At 39.8% G+C, this 23,586-nt stretch overlaps 1 protein-coding gene across 2 annotated transcripts in view; it reads left to right on the top strand.

The window, feature by feature from the left end:
• The window catches only part of CPNE4 (copine 4), a 433,633-nt gene that overhangs the window by 259,408 nt on the left and 150,639 nt on the right, over window positions 1-23,586 (top strand). For both annotated transcript variants that reach the window (XM_045538714.1, XM_045538722.1), the window contains one exon: window positions 22,676-22,855. In XM_045538714.1, coding sequence (XP_045394670.1) covers window positions 22,676-22,855 — 180 coding nt within the window. The remainder of the gene's footprint in view (window positions 1-22,675; window positions 22,856-23,586) is intronic.

Below are 23,586 nucleotides of genomic sequence, written 5' to 3'. Positions count from 1 at the left end.
CAATTCTTATCAAAATACCTGCAAGATTTTTTGTAGATATAGAAAAGATTGTTCTAAATAAACAAAAGAACTGGAATAGCTAAAACAATTTTGAAAAAGAAGACTAAAGTGGAATGAATGAGTCTACCTGAGCTATGGTAATTAAGACTGTGTACCACTGCAGAGAGGTGGACCAATGGAACAGAACAGAGAACCCAGAAATATACCCAGAGAAATATGCTCAGCTGATTTTTGACAATGGTACAAAAGCAATTCAAACAATAGTGCTGGATCGATTAGACATTAATAGACCAAAAAATGAACTTTGACATGCAAAACAAAACTATAAAACTTATAGGAAAAAATGGAAAACTTTGGTGATCAGCACAATCCAAAGTAGCAAAAAATGATACATTGAAATTTCTCAAAATTAAATAGCTACAGGCGGTGAGAAAATATTTGCAAACCACATATCCAACACAGGACTAGTATTTTGAATATATTTAAGAATCTCAAAACTCAACAGTAAACACTCCAATTAGAAAGTGGGCAAAAGACATGAAGAGACATTTCATCAAAAAGGACATACATTTAGGTGATGATCATCAGGGAAGGATACCAATTGGATATCAGACTGGGATGGGGGGGGTGGGGGGAGGGGATGGGTGTTTGCCTACATGACGAGTGCATTGCGCACCCTCTGCGGAATGGTCATGCTTGAGGGTGCAGACCCGGGGAGGTGGGGGGGGAGGGGATTGAGGTATGAATACATGGCGAGTGCCAGGCGCACTGTCTGGAGAGTGGGAGCGGACGCGCTTGGGACTCTGACTCGGGGGGATGGGCGGGACAGGGACAATGTATATGACCTGAACTTATGTACCCCCATGATGAGCTGAAATAAAAAAAAATAAAAAAAAAATAAATAAATAAAAAATAAAAAATAAAGAATCTATTTAGAACTCAGGAAAATCAGCAAGAAAAAATCAAACAATCCTATCAAAAAATGGGCAAATGGCATGAATAGAAATTTTTCAAAAGAAGACATAAGAATGGCTAAAAAACGTATGAAAAAATGCTCAACATCCCTAATCATCAGGGAAATGCAAATCAAAACCACAATGAGATACCACTTAACTCCGGTGAGAATGGCCTTTATCCAAAAATCCCAAAACAACACATGTTGGCATGGATGCGGAGAGACAGGAACACTCATACACTGATGGTGGGAATGCAAACTAGTGCAACCCCTATGGAAAGCAATATGGAGATACCTTAAACAGATTCAAGTAGACCTACCCTTTGATCCAGCAATCCCATTATTGGGCATATACCCACAAGAACAAAAGTCATTCTTTAACAAAGACACCTGTACCCGAATGTTTATAGCAGCACAATTCACAACTGCAAAGATGTGGAAACAACCCAAGTGCCCCTCAATCCACAAATGGATTAGTAAACTGTGGTATATGTATACCATGGAGTATTACTCAGCTATAAGAAATAACGATGATACGACATCTCTTTGGTTCTCCTGGAGAGAACTGGAACCCATTATATTAAGTGAAGTATCCAAAGAATGGAAAAACAAGCATCACATGTACTCACCAGAAAACTGGTTTCCCTGATCATCACCTAAAAGCACATTGGGGAAGGATACCAATTGGATATCAGACTGGGATGGGGGGTGGGGGGAGGGGATGGGTGTATGCCTACATGATGAGTGCGTTGCACACCCTCTGGGGAATGGTCATGCTTGAAGGTGCAGACTCGGGGAGGTGGGGGGGGGAGGGGATGGAGGTATGACTACATGATGAGTGCCAGGCGCACTGTCTGGAGAATGAGAATGGACGCGCTTGGGACTCTGACTCGGGGGGATGGGTGGGACATGGACAATGTATATGACCTGAACTTATGTACCCCCATGATGAGCTGAAATAAAAAAATAAAAAAATAAATAAAATAAAATAAAAAAAAATAAAAAAAAGGACATACAAATGACAAATAAGCACATGAAAAGGTATTCCACATCATTAGCTATGATGAAAGAGAAAATTAAAACAATATGCTATCACTGCATTCCTATCAGAGTGGCTGAAATAAAAAAAAATAATGAGACAACAAATGCTATGTGGGGTATAGAGAAACTGAATTACTCATGCTTTGCTAATGGGAACGTAAAATGGTACAGCCACTCCTAAAAATAGTTTCTTTAAAAAATTAACATGCAACCACCATATGACTCAGTAATTGCACTCCTGGGCATTTATCCCAAAGAAATTAAGATTTATGTTCACACAAAAACCTGTACACAAATGTTTATAACAACTTTATTTATCTGTAATAGGCAGAAACTGGAAATAGATGTTCTTCAACAAGTGAATGGTTAAACAAACTGTGGTACATCCATATTATGGAATTGTACTTGGCAACAAAGAGGAACAAGTTACTTATCCACCCAACAACCTGGATGAATTTCCAGTGAATTATGCTGAGTAAAGAAAGCCAATCCCAAAAAGCCAATCTTGAGTTGACAAAATGATAGAAATGGAGAGCACAGGGGATGCCAGCAGTTAATGAGGTGGAAGCGTGAGGGAAGTGGCTGTGGCTATAGAAGGCAACCTGAGGGATCCTTGTGGTGATGGAAATATTTTGTATCAATGTCAATGTCCTAGTTATAATATTGCAGTGTAGTTTTGCAGGATGTTACCATTGGGGGAAACTGAAAAAAAGGATACAAGGAATCTTGTTGTATTATTTATTACAATTGAATGTGAATCTACAGTTAACTTAAAATAAAAAGTTTAATTAAAAATGAAAGTAAATTTAGTTGCAAGATTTTTTTAAAAATCTTTTATCACTGTTATAAGTGGACTCCTTCCACTATTTCCATTCTGGGTATTTACAGCTAAAATAAAGAAAAGCCAATAGCTTTTTAAAAATTTTGTATTCAATTATTTTATTTTATTTTTAGGCACCTTACCAAATTTTCTCAATACTGGTAGATGTTGAGTGTCTTTTTAAAAATAAATATGCAGTCATATACTTAGCAAAAATAAAAGTCATTTTAGCTATATTTCTAAGTATATATGCCAGTTTTTAAATTTTCTTACTGTTTTCAAATCATCATCCAGATAATATTAAATGATAATAATGGACAGTATTGTCTAATTACTGATTTTAATTATAATGAGTTGATTTTCTTATAGTTATTTTAAGTGGTTTCTCGCCATTTCTATTTTATTTAGTATTGTTTTCAGTACCTATGGATATGATCGCATGGGTCCCCTCCTTTAATATATTGATGTGATTAATTATATCGATAATTTTCCTGATCTTTAACTTTGTTTGCATCTCTGGAATAAACTCTGTTTGATCATAATACATTTTTGTATGCACTATGGGATTCTTTTGCTGATGTTTTATTTAGAATTTTCACATCTAGTATTCCCAAATGAGGTTGGTGTATATTTTTCTATTCTATTTTTCTACTATTCTTTATCAGGTTTTGGTATTAAATTTATGCTTGTACCATAAAATTAAGTGGTGAGCTGTCTAGCTTTCTTTATGGCCTGGAACAGTTGAAGTAACATCATAATTATCTAGTCTGTAAAGGTTAGATAAATCTCAGCTGTGAACCCATCTGGTCCTCATGTCCTTTTCAATGGTAGATCTAATCACCTTCACAGGCTTGTCTACAGTTGTTGGTCTATTCAAGTTTTCCACTTCTTATATAAGTTTGAATAATTTATATTTTGCTAAAAAAATCATTTGCCCTTGGGAAAAATTTTGTGTATACTATTATTTTAATCCTTTCTACATTTGTGATTGTTCTTTCTCTTTTATCTATAATCAGACTTCTAGATGTTATTCTGTTTCATTTTTACTTTATTTTTGAAAGAACCACCTCCTAAATTTACTTATCCTTTCTAATATTTTTGTTTGTATTCTATTTTGTTGAAGTAAGTTTTTATCTTTATTAATTTCTCCTTCTGGTTTCTCTTGATTTATTTTATTGTCCTTCTACTTTCTTTCTTTCTTTTTTTTTTTTTTTTTTTTTGAGACAGAATCTCACTCTTTTGCCTGGGCTAGAGTGAGTGCCGTGGCATCAGCCTTGCTCACAGCAACCTCAAACTCCTGGGCTCAAGCGATCCTCCTGCCTCAACCTCCCGAGTAGCTGGGACTATAGGCATGAGCCACCATGCCCGGCTAATTTTTTCTATATATATTTTTAGCTGTCCATATAATTTCTTTCTATTTTTAGTAGAGACGGGGTCTCGCTCTTGCTCAGGCTGGTCTCGAACTCCTGAGCTCTAACGATCCACCCGCCTCAGCCTACCATAGTGCTGGGATTACAGGCATGAGCCACTGCACCCGGCCTCTTCTACTTTCTTAAGATGAATATTTAGTCTTTATTCTTTAGTAGTAAAGGCATTTAAGGCTATACTTTTTCCAAAGAATAGACTTTTCACTGAGTCCCATAAATATTGATGAAAGTGTTCTTTCAGTTGCAGTTGTTTGAAATTTCTCTTTTTATTTCTCCTTTAACACAAGGAATACCTAGGAATTTTGTTTTTAAATTTCAAAGTAAGCAGGATTTTTGGTCACTTTTCAATTTTTTATTTCTATTTTTGTTGGAATTTGTTCAGAACATGTGTACTATAAAATCTCTACTGCTTAAACTTCATTAAGGTTTACTTTTTGGCTAATTATTAAGCCACTTTATGAAAATGTTTCATAGACATAAACAAAAAAGTACAGTCTCTTATTCAGTGAGGGTAACGCATACATATATGCATGCAGGTGAATATATATACATACGTATGTATGTGAGTATATACGCACAAAAAAAGATTTATGATAAAGAATTGGCTTATAATAAAGACAATAAGAGATTTATTATAAGGAATTGGCTTACAATAAAGACAATGTCCAAAGGAAGGGATAGAGGGCAAAGATGTTCACTTCTGCACATCTTTTTATGAGAGAAGGAAATATATATTCCCAGGAGCCTCCAATAGCTATCGTCTCCAATTCCACTGGGCAGGATGGTGTTACATGATCAGGCTCTGGCTACAGAGGAAGCCAGGACAGTGAGCCTCTGGCATTTCCAGCCTCTACATTGGGAGGTTGGCTCACCAGTAAGAAGAATGAGAGAACAGCTGTTGGGTACACAACCAAGAGTGTCTACCAAACCTCTTTCCTTCTTTCATAGTCAGACACATATTTCTTTATTATTGATTATAAAATACCAACTCTTTCCCATGCCAAGGTCCTCTTTGTCCTCTACTTCGCTAATAACATAAGACTTTCGGAAAACTTGCTTCGTGCTTTTTTGCTTTCTTTCTCATATAAGAACTTTGGAATATTTTGCCCCCACCCAGCCTACCCCATTCCACTGTTATGTTTTCCTGAGGTAGCCTAATTTTTAATTCTAGACTATTACAGGAATTTTCTTAACAGCTTGGCCTTTCTGTTTGAGAGTCCTTTCTCAGCACATTCCAAGACTGGCTTTGTCTCATTAGCTATAAATGTGGATCTGATGTTCATCCAGTACACACTGGTTTACAACCATAATCCATTCTGACTGGGCCAGCGTTTGCTCTCGATTGGGTGAAGCCCTTACTGAGTCAGTTGTTAAGTATTTTAAATGCTGTCCTCATGCATTTCACATTCTGCTGGGATAAACAAACAATAAACCTGGAAAAATGAGTAAAGTTTATATTATATAAGTTAGTAATAAGTGCTAAGGAGAAAAATTAAAGCAGCAAATGGAGATAGGCAGTGTCAGAGGGAGGTATTCATGTTATAGACTGGGTGCCAAGAAAAGGCCTCGATGAGAGGAGTCTGGGTACAGATCTGAAGGAAACGAGAGAAGGAGCCATGTGGATATCTGGGAGAGGAGCATTCCTGGCAGAGGTAACAGCAAAGGCAGAGGGCCCAAGGTAAGAGTGTGCCCAGGATGTTCAAAGGAACAGCAGGGAGGCCAGAGTGAAGGAGGCTAAGGGTGGTACTACATGAGATCAGAGTGATAACAAAAGAGTATTGTGGGGAGGTCAGAGTTTAAATATCATATTGAAAACTGAGTGAAGTGAGGAGTTGTTGGAAGGTGCTAAGCAGAGGAATTACATCCCCTGACTTGAATTTTAACAGGATCACTCTGGCCATTGTGTTGAGACTAAATTAAAGAGGCCAGGGGAGGTGAAGGAGGAATACTAGTTAAGTGGGTATTCTAATAATCCAAGAGAGAGAATAGCGGCTTAGAGTAAGTGGCCATAGTGGGGAAGGTGAGAAGTAGCCACATTCTATCTATTTTGAAGGTAAGGCAACAAGATTAGCTGATGCGTCGGATATGGGATGTGAGAAGAGGACATAGGACACATTCAGTATGACCCTAAGGTTTTTGCCTGAGCAGCTAGAAGAGTGGCGTGGCCATTAACTGGGGTGAATGACTCTGTTGCAGATCCTGGTGGGAAGTGGTTATCTGGAACACTATTTTGACATGTAAAGTTTGAGATATCTGCGAAATGTCTGAGGGACAGTGTAGACAGTTGAGTATGTGCTTGGGCCCCCTTATCCAGTAGGATGTGTGTGGGGAATGGATGCAGGAGGTGAGGGGACTTGGAGACAACTTTCATAGTTCAGAAAGCTTCAGTTTTGCTTCCTACTCAGCAACAGGGCACTAGCTCTGGGATTCTCTCACCAGTCAGTTCTGAGAGTGCTTTCCATCAGGTATGAGCATGATTTTATTTATTAAGCCTGGCTTCCTGCCAGTCATCCCTGGGTCACAGTAGCTTACTGTTCAGATGGTGTTTGGTCCAAGGTTGTGCTTAGTCCCCTTGAATTAGTTGATCTAGGAAGGCTTCCATGTATAGCCGACGGATCTGCGTGTGCTTTGGGGAATGCTTTCAAGTCTGACCCACGTCCTGCTTTGGTTGTTCCTGAGTGCAGCCCAGGGCGTGCACATAGCCTTCCTTATCCCCAGGCACGAGAGGCCAGGAGGGCTTTTCTCAGCTGTCTCTTTCCTTGGTTTTCTCTGTAAAATTCCTGGCTGGTCTGCCAGGTAGCTTGTTGTTACTAGTATTATGAGACTACCAGTCCTCTCTTAATTGTTCTCCACCAAGTTCTCCCTGGTTTTGACAAGAACTTCTTTGGGCTTTGTTTCAAGCAAAATCAGTCACCTCAGGTGGAGCTCTTCTCTTTAAAGCTTCCTCCTCCCCTTGGGCAGAACCTCTGTGTGGACACAGCACAGTCAAGATGTATGTGTCTGATGTTCAGGAAAGACATCTGGGCCTGAGATATCAGACTGTACATTTTATTTAAAACTATGAGATTCAATGAGATGACCTAGGAAGCCAGTGTAGAGAGAAGACAAAAGCAGTCTGAGATTTAAGCCTTTGATCACACCAACATGCAGAGTGAGCAAAGACATTTAGCTGTGCATACAAGAGGAATTCTGGCTTGAGTCATGGCCAGGAAATAACTGGCTCCATCAGCCACAGGCCAGCTCAATCTGAAGTCACAGTGCCTGTTTGAGCTTCAGCATCTTATTTCCCTTATCCTGTACCCATATTACTTGGTTATATACTTACTTCTTTCGTTGATCAGATTTAGCATGTGTGTTGTCTCAGGAAACCAATTGGTTCCGTGGAGACAGAGATAGGAAGAATCCCTTCCCATTCTGTGCTTGCTACTCCTGCAGTGGAATTAGGGCAGGCTGCTTTGATACTCATATTTGGTATAGAGACAGGTCACTGAGGTATGATGAAAAAAGAAAAAGAAATAAAGAAACAAACAAATAAAATCCTGGAATAAAAAGCCTGGCTTCACATTCAGCACTGCCAGGAGCAGAATGTATGACCTCAGGCAAGTTACTTAACTTCTTCACATGTCAGTTTCCTCACTTATAACATGTAGATATTGATTGTATCTACCTTGCAATGCTGCTGTGTTCCAAGATTTAACTGATATAATGTAAGTACAGTAGTGTGGAGTAGGTGTTTAAGAAATGTCTGTTTCTTTCCTGTGCTGACCATAAAGGCCAGGAAAAAGCCATTTAAATCCACAAAATAATCCCTAAATTTCCAGGCAGATGCGGCAATAACTGTCACGAAAGAAGGTTGTACTCACAGATCCTTAGGAACAGGAGGCAGAGCTACATGGGGAAGCACTGTGATAAGTCAGGAGTCTGGAGTGAGTGAGGGGAAAAGGTGGGCAATAGGGCTTTCAAAGTAACAGGCAAGGCAGGAGAAGCAGGTTTAGAGCTGACAGTTTGAATCATTTCAGTGAGCTCTGGGGCAAAAGGGCAGTCTCTCTCTCCTTATACCTGGGGATTAGGGAAGGGGAATGGTGGCCCAGTATGTGAAAACTGGGTCAAGGAGATGGTTAGGGGTATGGGCTCTGAAGTGGTTGGTTTGCATATGAAAGGCTCACAGCTGAGTTTTTACTACCTCCAAGCATTAGCTAGCTAGCCCCAGAGGAGCAATCCTCCTGGTTGAATAAGGACCCAAAACTTCACAGTGTAAGAAATATAGAAAATAAGGAGATATGACTAATATGCACATTCTGTTTACATGTTTGTGCATAATGTATCAGATCAAGAAAAATAACCTTACATTGGATCAAGCAAAATCAAGGAACTGGAAATGAGCCATGAACAATCTAAAACCACTAAACAAAACATTATGTCCTAGGAAATTAAAGCCTATCCATTGTCTGGCTATCACAGCCAGTTAAAAGACAAAAACAAAAAATACTCATCTTTGGATTCAGCATAGAACTAGAATTCCAGGGTTGGAAAAACCTTAAAAATTAATTAATTCCTCCTTCCTCTCCCCATCTGTTACTTAAATCTCTCCTTCATGCCTACTAAGTGGTGTCTTATTCCTTCTTTGGGTTTTTCTCATTTTATGAAAGATCTCTGTATGGGACCAAAATCAACTTCATTTTGGTCTCTGCTTGTTAATTCTTGAAAGCCTGATGTCTTGCTGTATAAATACTAAAATCACTCAGCCCAACTCTTGGAACAACTGCCAGATCAGATAAAATGTGCATAATGGGCTTGGCAAACAGCTCTTATGACCACAATGAAGAGCCACTTGTATTTGTCACAGATATTATATATCTGAAGAGGCTACTGGTGAGAATTTGTTTTCTGTCCTACTTTCTCTGAGCTGGCGTGGAAATGCCTCCACTTCAAGGCACCACAGAGTGTGGCCAGTAGCCACCACCACATAAAATGTCTTTCCTGTGCACTCAAGGCTCTCAGCAGAATGAATGGGACCTAGAGTAGGACATCTATTATATTATAAATTGGACTCTGTGTTTTGGGATGATGGAGAAATACCTAGTTTAATGCTGAATCCCTAGGGCCTACCCCTGTGCTGAAAAATCATATGCACTCATTGAATCTTCCTGGATTGAGTGCATGGAAATGAGTATTAATTGCTAATGGGAAGCATTTGTGAAGAATTTGCTTTAACTGAATAAAAATAAGACCTAAAAAATGAAGGTTTTTGTTGTTATTAAAAGAAAATTAGTCCTCTGGGGGCTAAGTTTAGGCACTGAAATCATTGATGTTATTACAAAAAATCAATGTATTTTAGATTATGTTTCCTGAGCCCTCTAACCTGTTGAGCAAAAGGCCAATATAGAAGGGCTGTTATGTAGCTTCCAAAAGAGAGTGAATATCAGGAACTTAGCACAGAGCCCATGAGAAACTCTCAAAGCACTCCAGCTATGGCTGATTTGCTGCTTCTCTACAATCATGAGAATGCTCAGACACGTGCCTGTAAAATATAGGCATGCTATATTGATCGCTTGATGATCATTTTAGTGATGCTAATGGTGATGATAGTGTGATGGGAAATTTCACCACTTGAGATTTGGCCCCAATCACTAACAGTTCTTGAACCTTATGAAGGACCCAACTTCATAAGCTTCACAAATGTCAGCTTTTCAGTGTATTAATATAATTAATGACAGATGGTGAGCACAATACCACAGCATCAGTGGGTGACACATGAAAAAGACACAATACTTCATAAAAGAGGCATTGTGAGCTGAACCTACATTTGTATTTAAAGATAGGGGAAGTAGAAGTTTAAGAATGGGAAGAAGAAAAAGAAAGAGAAGGATTTTTACCTCTCCTAATAAAGACATTACCTTGTAACAGTCTTAGGGTAACTACCGTAAAGATAGATTCATTCTACCCAAGTCGTTGGCAGTGAATTGAGATTAATTCATTGACGTTAATTTTCTGATTACCAATTCTTTATTTATCAGAAAATCTCTCTGATGTTTACAAAGAAGTGAACAGAAATAGGAGAAAAAAAATCTGCATTTGGAGAGCTTTGTGGTATGTGGTGTAGCCTGAATCTTTTGGGATGGAGGGGGAGTTATAATCATCTATAATAGTCTAGAACATTCTAGTACCTGGACTATTGCAAGGTAGACACAAGGCCCAGACAGTCAAAATTCAAGAAAAAGAATGTGGTTCCTAAACTCTGGGTGTCCGCCCCACCATGCTTTCTCTCAACCCTTGTATAAGCAGCTTCAACTTTTAAGTTAACAACTGTAGCAAAATGTTGTAAATTTCTTGCCTTCAAAAGGAAGTCTTTCAGGAGCTAGTAAAACAAAAAATGATATATATGGAAATGGGAATAAAAAGAATGGGTGCTACCATGGAAAGAAAGTCCAGGTATAAAGTTAGTGACTGTCACATGAGGACCACCCTAGATTTGTCACTGAACAAGGCCCGAGACACATGCTTAAATGAAACTGTGTGGTCTGACTGGCCTGTGGAGAAAACAGGGGGACTTGTGACACATATTGGAGTCTGCGCCTGGCTGAGAAGAAACCCAGTTATCTCTGCCACTCTATTTTCTAATTCCTGAGACAGTAATAGTTTCATGATAGTAAGAATTTGTGGTAATGGGTTTGGCTTCAGACAGAGGCTTAACTAACATTTTATTGAGAAGACAGAGGAGAGGAGTCAGTCAAGAGAGACATCAGAGAAGAATAGAGGCAGGCCCTATGGAAATTGTACAAAATGTCAGATGCATGTATAGGCTTATTTATTAATTTAATAAATAAATACTGAATAAATAATATGTTTTTGCACTTTATCAAGTATGGGTACATAACCCAACTTGCTCTACTTGTGTTTTAACTGATTTGCACTCTAAGAAAATGTATCTAAGACATTTAATAGAGATGTCTATTTTCTTAACATTTCAATGCAAACTTCATAAAATGTGTTTTGTTGGATATTAATGTATGTATTTTATGAGAGGTAGAAGGAAGATTAAATAAGTTTAGAAAATATTAAAAAGTTGACATTTATTTGCTGCAGAACTCCTTAAGAGCCTTTAATACATATTCTGCATGTTGACCTTCTAAGAAGAGGGTATTGCGGATAAGGCTCTCAAAACTCATTTGACAGCAGAACGTTTATTTCCAGGAACTGCTTTTAGAGCTAGTGTTCAGGAAACACACATCAGGCATTGCTACTTTGAAGTATTAATCATCCCATTCAGAGGATGTTCAATGACATCGGATGGTGCAGTGCTCTGTGAGCCAACCATCCAGTTTGGCTAGGTCTGAGGTCGTCTTCAACTGATGATTGCATAGTCAAGTGCCTGGGCTAGCCATTTTCCTGAGAGCCCATTTCCTGGCATGGCCTAGTTCCACAGTGTTGCCTCCTTCAGGGAACTTTTTTTTTTTTTTAATTTTCTTTCAGATGTTGTGGGGGATTAGGTTTACTTGACAAAATCATAATAAAAGGCTGAATATGTGTATGTGTATGTTTATGTTTAAACCTTGATGCTGGAATGCTGGGCCCTGGATCTTGTAGGCACCCTGTGTCAGAATAGGCACTTTGGTGTGGTGATATGGAGAACTGCACTAGGAGTCAGAGGTTGTAGCTAGATCCATAGCTCAACTGCCAGTGTGTAGCTATAGGAATTTAAGAATGTCATGTTAATATCCAGAAAGCTCAGTTTCCGCTACTAAAAATTGAAGCATGGGAAAAGATAAGGGGTGACATACATGTGACACAGGGGACATTCCTATGCCTCCTATATGCAGGGCAGCCATTGCTAAGTTATCGTTCTTCCCACCAAATTCAGAGACAGCCTCAGATACATTCCCAACTCCATGTTTTCACCAATCATTCAGAATTGGGAGGTAGGATGAAACGTGCTGCCATTCTCAGCCTTGATGAACTCTAAGAATTTAAGATTTAAGGTTACTGCTATCAACAACATACATATACAATCCTGCTTGTTTCATGGTAAGAGCAAGACGTCAGGGAGAGGTGAGCAGCCCCTGATTTACAACAGAGTGCTTTCAGAAAGAGTGGTGGGCATAAAGGTGATGTGTTCCTCCCTACTCAATGGCATTTTGTGAAGGTCCACTGAGATCAGGATACTGATACACAATTTGGGCAATTGGAAATTGAACTAATTTGACTAATCAGCAAACAGATATTGAATATTCTATAGGAGTTGGGGGAGGGGGAGTTGAAACCCAGAGAAGCTGATCCTAAGCTACAGAATAACCCCCCATCACTTCACCCCTGCATGGGGACACCTATCTTGAGGAGGGTTGAGGCCTCGGCTAAGCCACCTTCACAGTGTGCTGGCTGGTGAGCATGTCAGATGTAGGATGCATATGCAGCATCCTGCAGATGAGTTTCTCTTATTATTTTCAAACGTCAATTAATAAGAAAACCAAGCCTCTTCAGCCTTGCATGACCTCTCTGGAGGACTCCACAGATGTGACAGAGAAATGAGATGGTGGGAACATCCTGTTAACAATCAACATCTGAGTGAAGTGCAAATTGCTTTACACTTGTGTGGGATTAGCCTCCAAGCTCCCATATGCTGAGGATCTGACCGTCACTGCAACTTGGAGTGACAGCAGTCCAACACTTCCCCATTCCTGATTGTGAAGGGCTCTGCCTGCTTTTGGCAGGCAGGCATGAATCCTGTGAGGCAGTTTCTGATTGCTTGATGTTTATATGCCAGTTTACAGCTGGAATGGGGGGTATAAGGCAGTTGATTTAGCCCTGAAAAACATCTTTTATGTTATAGAAGGGAAGCTTTTGTCCTCTTGACTTGGAACATCTAGATTTCTTCTGAGCCATTCTAGAGGGGCTCTAGGTAAGTAGAATGAACTTGAAGAGAAAAATATAACAGGAGGAGGAAGAGAAAGTTTGAAGATGGAGAGAGACTGTGCTAGATGCTCAACAGTCACCCAGAGAAGATTTTCAGGGTCCGTTGCCCAGCTGAGGGTGTTAAAGATTATTTTTCTCCAAAAGAGCATTTAGAGTATTGGGCATTCAGAATGGCCCTGCTTAAAACCACTGTGATCAGATGGTACCTGAATGTATTCATCTTCTTCAGGAGAGGTGCAATGTCCCAGGAAAGAGCTTTAAGGGAAATCCCAGTGGCTCTATCACTTAATAGCTGGGTGACCTTGGGCAAGTTAACCTTTTTGACCCTAACTTTCCTCATTTTCAAATTATCAGTAGTGATTGTTGCAATGATTGCATGGAGTAAGGTATGTGAAGTGGTTAGAATGCTGCCTGGTGCATATCAAGTGCTCAGGAAGTGTTCGTTGTGATCGATTATTGAGCAAGGTTGGAGAACAGGGTGTTGTCACTAAGAGGAAGTTACCACATAAATCACAGAGGCATTACCAGTTTTCAAAGTTTTAAAAGCGTATATAATTCGTTTATCATGAGTCACCAGACTAGACATGATTTCACCTGTCCTTGAGGTTTAGAAGCTTTTCCCAGGTTCTGCAGTATCTTGGGGCATTTTTAAGAGTATCAGGGAACTAATCAGGGTTCCAGGAGAAAAAGAGATGTTAATGAAGGGACCACTTAGAGATGCACGGGCAAGGTTAAAGGAACCAGCAAAGGAAACTGAGATGTCCTGGGACCAGCAATAGCGAGAAGCCAATATTAGTGGAACTTGCTGGATAGACAAAGATGATGGTGTTACTGGAAACCAGCAAGAGCTAGAGCTTTGCAGGAAGGGCAGCTAGGAGGGGCCTATAGGTAGAGAGATGTAGTCACTGCCAAAATTGTAACATGGAGCAGGGAGGGAGTAAGAAAAATATACTGACCTCTCCTGCTTTCTGATCTCCTACTGGTACCTTCCATTGGCTGAAGGAGGGTGCGCTGGCAAAGAAACCTGAATGAAGCAATCCATGCAGGGTAGTCTCCTGGGACAGAGCAGAGAAGAAGGATCAGGAGATGCAAAAGAGAATGGGTGCCACATTCACTTACTCTTGTTTCACAAATAGGAAGTATGCCAGTTAGTAGAGTGCTTGACTGGATAAAACATCCAAATAAACCACCTTTTCCCATAATGTGATTATTTCTTTCATTCAGTCCTCATGTCCTGTAGTGAGCTGGGCAGTAGTCAAATGGCAGCTTCTAAGGAAGCAGGAATGTATTAATATACAAGGTCTGATCTAGAGGTTGCAGTGTGGTGCTCAGAGTAGACCACACAATAGCTCTGGCTCCTGGTCTCTAACCACTTGGAGCCGAGCCATTATGGTTGGTAATATGATTAATATAAACTTAACTGTATATTGAAATCATCTTGGTAGATTTTTAAACTGCTGATGCATAGATTCCATGTCCAGAGATTCTAATTTAATTTGCCCGGAGATCCCCAAGTGGTTTCAGTGTGCAAAATGTTTTATTAAGTGAAGTATCCAAAGAATGGAAAAACAAGCATCACATGTACTCACCAGAAAATTGGTTTCCCTGATCATCACCTAAATGCACATCGGGGAAGGATACCAATTGGATATCAGACTGAGGCGGGGGGTGCGGGGAGGGGATGGGTGTATGCCTACATGATGAGTGTGTTGCGCACCGTCTGGGAAATGGTCATGCTTGAAGGTGCTGACTCGGGGAGGTGGGGGGTGGGGGAAGGGGATGGAAGTATGACTACATGATGAGTGCCAGGCACACTGTCTGGAGAATGGACACGCTTGAGGCTCTGACTCAGGGGGATGGGTGGGACATGGACAATTTATATAACCTGACCTTTTGTACCCCCATGATGAGCTTAAATAAAAAAAAAAAAAAAGAAAAAGGAAAAAAAATTACACTGAAATGTGAATGCTGTATAATGATACTTTGGTCTTTTCTTAAATTAAAATACTCATATAAGTAAAAAAATAAAAATAAATAAAAAGGTTTGAAAATGCCTGAAATGTGTGTTGAAATCACCTGGGAATCTCCAGGTCAATTAAATAAGTATGTGTATGCATCATGCAAGATTTCATAAATTTACAGGGAGATAGAGCTGGCACAAACTAGAACAATGCTGTACACATGTAGCTATTTAAATTTAGACTTAAATTTAAAATTCAGTTCCTCAGTCCTACTAGCCACATTTCAAGTACTGAATAGCCACATGTGCTAGTGGCTACCATTTGGACCGCACCACTGGGGAAAAGGAACAGCTGTGGAAGATATGAGGCATTGCACTGGAAGGTGCACTTGAAACCCATCCCAAGCCTGTATTACGAATGCAGTCAGGATTGGCTCAGGCTCTGTGTGGCTGGAGCCAGCAGCTTGGAGGGACTAGGGCAGGCAGCAAAGGAGGAAGAAGACCTGGGTCACCTCATTGGCATTTGAGACTTCTCTGAAGGCACCTGTAGGGTGATGCTCATTTCATTTACTTCTGAGCCACACTCCTGGGCAAAGTGATACAACTCTGCTGACTGCTTTAAACAGCACAGGCCCCGGTCTATTTCTACTGGTGAATGGAATGTCTAGCTTTAGGGTTTCCAGGAGGTTCATCCCCAGGGATCTATAAACAGAAGCCCTGTTACTTGAGATCCAGGGTAAGAGCATGGCAGGAGGATGAAGGGAAGGACCAATGGATTGAGAGTGAAGAGAAACACTTGTAATCCTGGATCACTTGTTCAATTTAATCTAGAGTATTCGAAAGTTTTACACTTGGTGGGTAAAGCATACCTTCTTAGAGATAAATCTGTGAGAGGTGTCAGGCTGGATGTTTCTTGACAGAGGTAGAATAGTGTATTAGTTTGCTAGGGTTGCCATGGTGCAGTACCACAAACTGGCTTAAACACCAGAAATTTATTCTTTCGTAGTTCTGCAGGCTAGAAATCTGAGATCAAGATATCAGCAGGGCTGGTTTCTTCTGAGGGCACTTAGCCTCTCCTGGCTTCTGCTGTTTCGCTGGCAGTCTCTGGCATTCCTCGGCTTGTAATGAGGAACAAGAGGTTGCACCACTTTGGTCTCTTCCTTCATGTTCACATGGTGTTCTCCCTGTGTGCATGTCTGTGCCCAAATTTCCCATTTTTATAAGAATATCAGTTACATCATCAGATCAGGAGCCCACCCTACTCCAGTATGACCTTGTCCTAACTTAACTAATTATTTCTGCTATGACCCTATTTCCACATGAGGTCACCTTCTGAGATACTGGTATATGAATTTTGAGGGACACAATTCAACCCGTAACAAATGACATAACAGAGCATATATTTTGGAGTCAGAAAGATGGAATTTGAGTCTTGCTTTTGCCACCACTTTTCTCATGCACAGTTTTATTTGATCATTTGCAAAATGGGGATGATATATTTAATAGAATCATTTGTAAAGTAATGCATCAGTTGAAAAATGAACCATTATTTTATATATCCCCAGGAAGGGAAAACATGCTTCCAATTAAATAATGGCATATCATCAATTATAACATGCATTTCAATTTCAAAGATATTAACTGTGAAATAAAAGTATGTTTTAAAGTCAAAGAAAGTAAGGACTAAAGAAGATACTATGTAGAGTGCCCTCTGTGAGAAGTTAAAAAGAAGTCAGTAAAGCTACATCATTTTTTTCTCTCACTGCTTCCTTTGCCTGAGCAGAAAAGTTACCGCCACCATTGGTCACCACCCAACTTGCCATCCATTTCAAAAAGGAATTTAATAATTTACCAGGCAGGAATCAGCTTCTGCCCAAGTCATTTATGATAAATTGAGGAGAAACAAAGGTTGTCAAAGACTCAGGCATATTTTCAGTCCCAGGAACCAATGAGCTAGATCCCCCATCCATGTGGCAGATTAGCTATGCAGCCAGAAATGACGCAACCTCAGCGTGTAGACTGATCGCAAAATGAATGGCACCAGTCAACTCAAGTTTCCACCTGTGACTCTTTTATACAGCCTGCAAACCGTTAAAGACTTTTTATCCTACCAAAGTAGAAAATCCACTTAAACTGAAAATAAAAATCATATCTCAACAGCACCAACCTATCTCTCTCTGTTGAGTGATTTTGAGACTGGCAACGTGTTAGTTGCAGCTACAGGGCAAGTCACCAACCCTGAGGCTAGTCGCTTAAAATCAGCAACCACAAGCAGCTGAAATCCTGAAATCGAATAATGCTATTTCTGGTGGCTCAGTGATTTGTTTTATTATCTAAATTTTATGAGGTTTAATATGTCTCCTTGGAAGTTATATGGTTTGAAAAATTGTCTGTAATAAATCCTTTATTTTTAAACATAAAATTATCCATTTTTTATCCAGGAAAAAATTAGTTTCTCTCTATTCTCACTAAATAAATATTGAGGAAATATTTAAAGCATATCAGTTTGAAGAAATACCTAATTATAAGCCTACCCTGGGGCTTTGTGTCTCTCTCTGGCCTATGATGTTATTCTTTACCAGGACCTCTTACCCTTGGGATGAGGGCCTACACTTCTCCAGGAAACCTTAGAGAATTCAATGACAGGTAACAATTTTGGCTCCTGCCTTCACCTCCTCCCCACCAATAGCATTGCATTGTTTAGCCCTCACCTGCCCCCTGCAGCTTTGCCTGTGGCAGTTTCAGCCCTTGGACATCCCAGGGAGTAGATGGCCATTGTGTGCTAGTCTTGAACTGTTTACTGATGGCACATTTGCCGGTCCCTCATCCAATCTAGTTTCTATGAACAATGTTCAGGGCCCCCATTGTATCTCTAGCATGCCCAGTGGACAAACCAGATCTCCAGAGACACAACTGCACCCTCGTTCATTGACTTTCCCTATCAGTTCCACATTACATTTGTTGTCTAGCTGTTGCATTACTTTGAGTTTATAAGAAAATTTTTATACTTGGGTTTATAAGAAAATGCTTCAAATTTGGATGACTGTATAGCATACAGGTTAAATATACAGACTCTGGAGCTTAAATGCCTAGGTTCTAATCTCACCTCTACTACTTGGAAGTTGGGTAAAATTGGAAAAGTTATGGGGTCTCTCTATCTCCTGATAAAAGGGGGTGACATAGTACCTACCTCCCTGTGTGTTGTCATGAGGAGAAAAAGCGAGAGCCTGTCAAAAGACTTGAACAGCCACTTTATCATGAAGACATACAGATGGCAAATATGCCTGTGAAAAGATTCTCAACATCACTAGTTTTAGGAAAATGGAAATTAAACCACAATGAGATACCACCATACACCTATTAAAACTTAAAAAGTTAAACATACATCTATTTCATTCCTAGGTATTTATCAAAGAGAAGAGAAAATATGCGTCCATACAAAGGGCTTGAACATGATTATCCAGGGCAATTTTATATGTAATAGCCAAAAACTGGAAACAATCCAAGTGTCTGTCAGTGAAATATTACTCAGTAATAAAAGGATGAACCATTAATATGACAACAGATAAATCTCAAAATAATTATGCTGCGTGAAAGAATCAAGACAGAGACCACATACTGTATAATACTGTATATTATAATGTACATTTTTATATAGAGAGAGGATACAAACTAATCTACAGTAACAGAAAACAGATCAGTTTCTTGGGAATGGGGGAAAGGAGGGGTGAGAAGAAGGAGTTACAAACGGGCATAGGAAACTTTAGGGTTAGGGATATGTTCATTATCTTGATTGTGATGATGCTTTCTCAGGTATACACATGTCAAAATGTATCGAATTGCACACTTTAAATAGATGTGACTTATTATATGTCATTTATACCTTAATAATGCAGGTTTTTATATGAATATCTGTGACATAACAAGCCCTTCCAAAAGTGTTAACTATTATCAACTTTATTGTTACACTGAAATATATTTCAGATGACATTTGTGTAATAAAAGAGCATTTCATCAGAAGCAGTATTCAGTGATTGATCCTATCACCATCACACTATAACCTAGCTGCATTTTTCCTTTCTTTCTAGGGATGCTCATGAATAACGCAAATTAAGGAAAGTAGCTCAGGCTTTGAGGTCAGAAGGCATGAGTTCAAATCCCTACACTGACATGGAGTATCTTGTATTGATATTTGACCTAGAATTTTCTTATATGTAAAATAGTATGAATCTACATGACACGATTGCTATAAGAATAAAATTTTTAAAATGGATGTGTGTTCTGTAAACTATAAAGCAATGTGAATATAGCAGTTGTTATGAGTAGAGAAGAGCAAGATAAGCATTCACATTTTTGCAGATGGGGTAACAGAGGGTAAGCAAGATTAAAATGAACCCCGATCTCACACAAGAGCAAGGAACAGACCCTACATCCCCTCATTTCCCCCAGACTGATGTTCCCACATCAGAATTCTCTAGAATAGTTTTAAAAAAACATATTTCTGCATCCTGCCCTATACTTACTAAATCAGAATCACCTGGAGTAGTGAAAAGGAATCTGAGATTTAAAGCAAGCTCCCCAGTGGATTCTGACACAGCCAGTAGCACCAGTAGTTGGATGAGCTTTTGGAAACAACCACCTTGTTCTTGATGCCTTTCAGTGAGAAACAGGAGCTATCCTAGGTTCTGTTGTTCAAGTGAAACCTAAATTTAGCCTCCAGAAAAGATAATGCATCTCCCAAGATAACTGGAAATGCAGAATGTTTTGAAACATCTTTCAAACACTTATTTATTATACCAAGCACTTCCTTTATCATCATTTTCTTTCTTTTCTTGAGGACTTATACTCCTTGGATTCTTACTGGCCCTCAGATTATCCTTAGAAATTATGTATCTTGCTAATGCAGATGTTACTTAATGCTTTTCCATCTTGTCATTTCCCCCAGAAGACAAGTCACTTGGTGTTGCAGGCTGGCAGCTTACCTTGGATAGTGTGTCTGAGGTGTGTGGCTTGATGCCAACCTGAACTTTATACCTACGTGGGAGCACCATTTGGAAACCAAAAGGTGAAAAGAAAAGTACCTGGATTAGTGCACATCACTCATTTGCGCCGTTTGAGGTGGTTAAAGCAGAGTAACAAGACTAGAGTTTCTATTTCCAATCTGGTGTCATCTAAACCTGCTCAGGACTCTATTCTTCTATCCACAAGCAGAGAAGACACTTTTTCTGTCTTGAGGATGTCAGACCCACCTATAATGTACTTGTTGGGGGTTATTCTGAAATCCTCTGTCAAAAGACACTACATAAATATAATTAAATCTTTTATCATTTGGCTCATTCTTCCATGAATTTGGACCAGATGTTGTAAAAATGCCTCTCGGGGCCAGGCAGAGTTGAGGGAGAAGGGCCTAGAAGGGACTGTGAGAATTGGAGCGTGAATGCCCTGTCCGAATGGGACAGTCTCCAATTGTTACCGTGTAAGAATGTGGTCTAATTTCTTCTGAAGGGAAGGCAATAGAAATAGCTTCCTTTTTATGTTGGCAAATCAAGGGGAAAATACTTTGAGTGGGACAAATAAAATATCTCCAAGTCGGCTTACACTTGCAGACTACCAGTTTGTAATCTCTAATTTATACTATTATTCAAAACAATGATCTCTGCACAACTGAAAAAAAATTATGCCAGTGCAGTAAATTCTTATGCCTATACAATCATCTAGTGGCATAATCAGTCCTGTCACCCCACCCCATGAACATTATATTAATATAAGATATAAAATTCACTGCAAACAGAAGCTAGGTCTTCATGGGAAGCCAGAATAGTTAAATAACCATTGGTCTGAACAATAACTTGTAAAATCCTAATCAACAATGGGCTGGAATTTGGTTTCTTGTCTTCCCATCTGTTGGACAAGGATATAACAAGAAATATATTCTCCTTCTCCTTGCAATCTGGATTGTTCATCTAAGGAAGAATGGCAGGTAGTGTTCCTTAAAGGACAGCCCTCTCTTACACATATGTCCACATAGCATAGGCTAGGGCCAGGAATAAAGCACTGAACTTAGAGTGTCAGGGGAGCATGGAGCAAGCATCAAATTTTCTTTGCTGGGCAATACGGGCATGCATAATACAGTTAAGAACTGCCTTCCCTTTATTTTATTAAGAAGCTATTTCCTTTTATGCATCTGAAAGTGAGAGAAATGGTTCTCATAGTTTGTGCTAACAAATGACACTTAGGAAGTAGCCCATAAACCATGTTTCTATTTGAAAGCTGACAGTACATATAGGCTCCAGTTGATTTGTAAAGAATGAAGGATGGGTATCTCCAGTTGAGACAGGCTGTAGGATCTTGGGTTATCTATAACTTAGTCCTTTAAGGCTTCCCAGAATATAAATGGTTTTGTGTATTTTTACCTGTGACAAATATAGAGGAAAAGAACCTTAGTGGTAAGGATCCCAGCAGAAGACAGATGGCATACCCAGAGAGCTTAACCTAAAGGGCTAATCTCTTTAGAGAAGAACTCTTTACAGAGATGTGGGCAGGATTAAGGGAGCCAGCAAAGAAAGGTGAGGCATCCGAGAGACATCAGGTATAGCAGCTGCAGAAAGCCACTACCACCCTTCACTCTGAAGGTTCAAGAGAGAGAGAGAGAGAGAGGGACTGTGTTACCTAATCCCAGCAAAAGCTCCCTCTGTGGAAAGGAGTCTGCTAGCAGAATCTGTGCATGTGGAGACATGCCTGCACCTCTCCAATCTCCCACTCTCTGATTTCCTGCCAACTCCTCTCCTTGGCTGACTCCAGCCAGAACCAGAGGGCAAGGGAGCCCTGGAAATTGAATTCATAGAGGTTAGCCTCCTGGGTTGCATAGTAGGGCAGAGAGGGGCAGATATGGATCTGGCAGAGGGGGACAAATGGAGAGTTATTATCACAGAAGGCAAAGGGAATCACAATTTCATGTTAGAGCAGGACAGACTTTTCATCCTCTAATCCTCTAATTTTCATTTTGCTAATGAGGATACTGAGACCTAGGGAACTGGGATGAATAGGTGAACATTATATACCTAATAAGGGACATACTTGAGACTAAAGGCTGTTATCTTGCTATTTATTCTCATGGACTTTCTACTTCATTATGCCAGGAATAATAAGTTATAAAATTCAGATTAGAGTTGGGACACCTACGCTGCCATTTTCCCATTACTGTGCTCATCAGACATCATTAACGGATTACAGATTTCTTGCCTCCTGAGCCCAGATGTGCCCTCAGGCTCCAGACAGCCACTGCGATTGAGTCATCTTGCTCTATCATCTAATAATACAACATACTCTAAATGTTCATATAAAAACTTCAAATTATTATGTCTAATGAGATTTTCCTCCTTGAAACTTGGCTCATCCTCAGAAGGGGCCACTTATAGACTTTTGAACTTTCCGCCTTGGTGACTTAATTGGGGAGCATTTACGGCTGGGAAAAAGGGAAGCACCATGAGATTAATATGCTTGAAAGATGATAATAAAATGTCCAAGTACCTGATAGGTTTTCTCTTTCTCTCTCCTTGCAGGTTGACAGGACGGAGGTGATTCGCACCTGCATAAACCCAGTGTACTCAAAACTGTTTACGGTGGACTTTTACTTTGAAGAGGTACAGCGCCTGCGGTTTGAAGTCCACGACATCAGCAGCAACCACAATGGGCTGAAAGAGGCCGACTTCCTGGGTGGCATGGAGTGCACACTTGGCCAGGTGGGTCAACAGACGTCCCTTCCTCCTCCTTACCGCCTTAGGATCTTTCTCTCTCCCCTTTTTTCCTTTCTTTCTTCATTTAATTCTTGCTTTTTTGCCTATTGATTTTATTTCTTTAACATATAGCGTGTTACAATTTCCCAGGCACTGTCGTATCCCTTATATTTATATTGAGATGATCTTGCGAATCTGTAAAGTTGCTTATTTTGCAAAAGTAATAATTTTGTCTTCTGAATGCCCTCATTGTGTTAGCCACTTATTCAACGACAATTTATCGAGCTCTTACTATGTATGCATCTGGCTCCATGCTCTGCTCATGTGTCTGTTTATGGTCTTATCCTGTCCCATTATAAATTTCCATCTGTCAACTCAACCTTGAGAGCCTCCACACAGAGTATTTCTCATTCACATTTATTCCAAGTCTCTGGTGCCAAAAATAGCCCACGGTAGGGGCTAAATAGATACTTGGTGAATAAATAAATGCTTTTAGTTAATCTTTACAACAATAACGTGAAATAAATGTCACTATCATATGCACCTTATCAGCGGGAAAACTGAGATTCAGAGGGGTTGAGATACTTGCTGAAAGTTCCACCCTGACAGGTGGCAGAGCCAGGACACTACCAGGCTTGCCTGTCTCCAAACCCTGTCATTCTGCTCCTATGAGACCTTTCCTTTTTCCTGTCCCTTTCTATTGTACCCAGAACTGTGCTAAGTGTTGAGAGAAATCT

Source organism: Lemur catta, chromosome 1 (assembly GCF_020740605.2).
Source record: "Lemur catta isolate mLemCat1 chromosome 1, mLemCat1.pri, whole genome shotgun sequence".
Lineage (NCBI taxonomy): Eukaryota > Metazoa > Chordata > Mammalia > Primates > Lemuridae > Lemur > Lemur catta.
The sequence above is the reverse complement of the archived record's forward strand: the minus strand, read 5'-3'. Positions and strand labels throughout refer to the sequence as shown.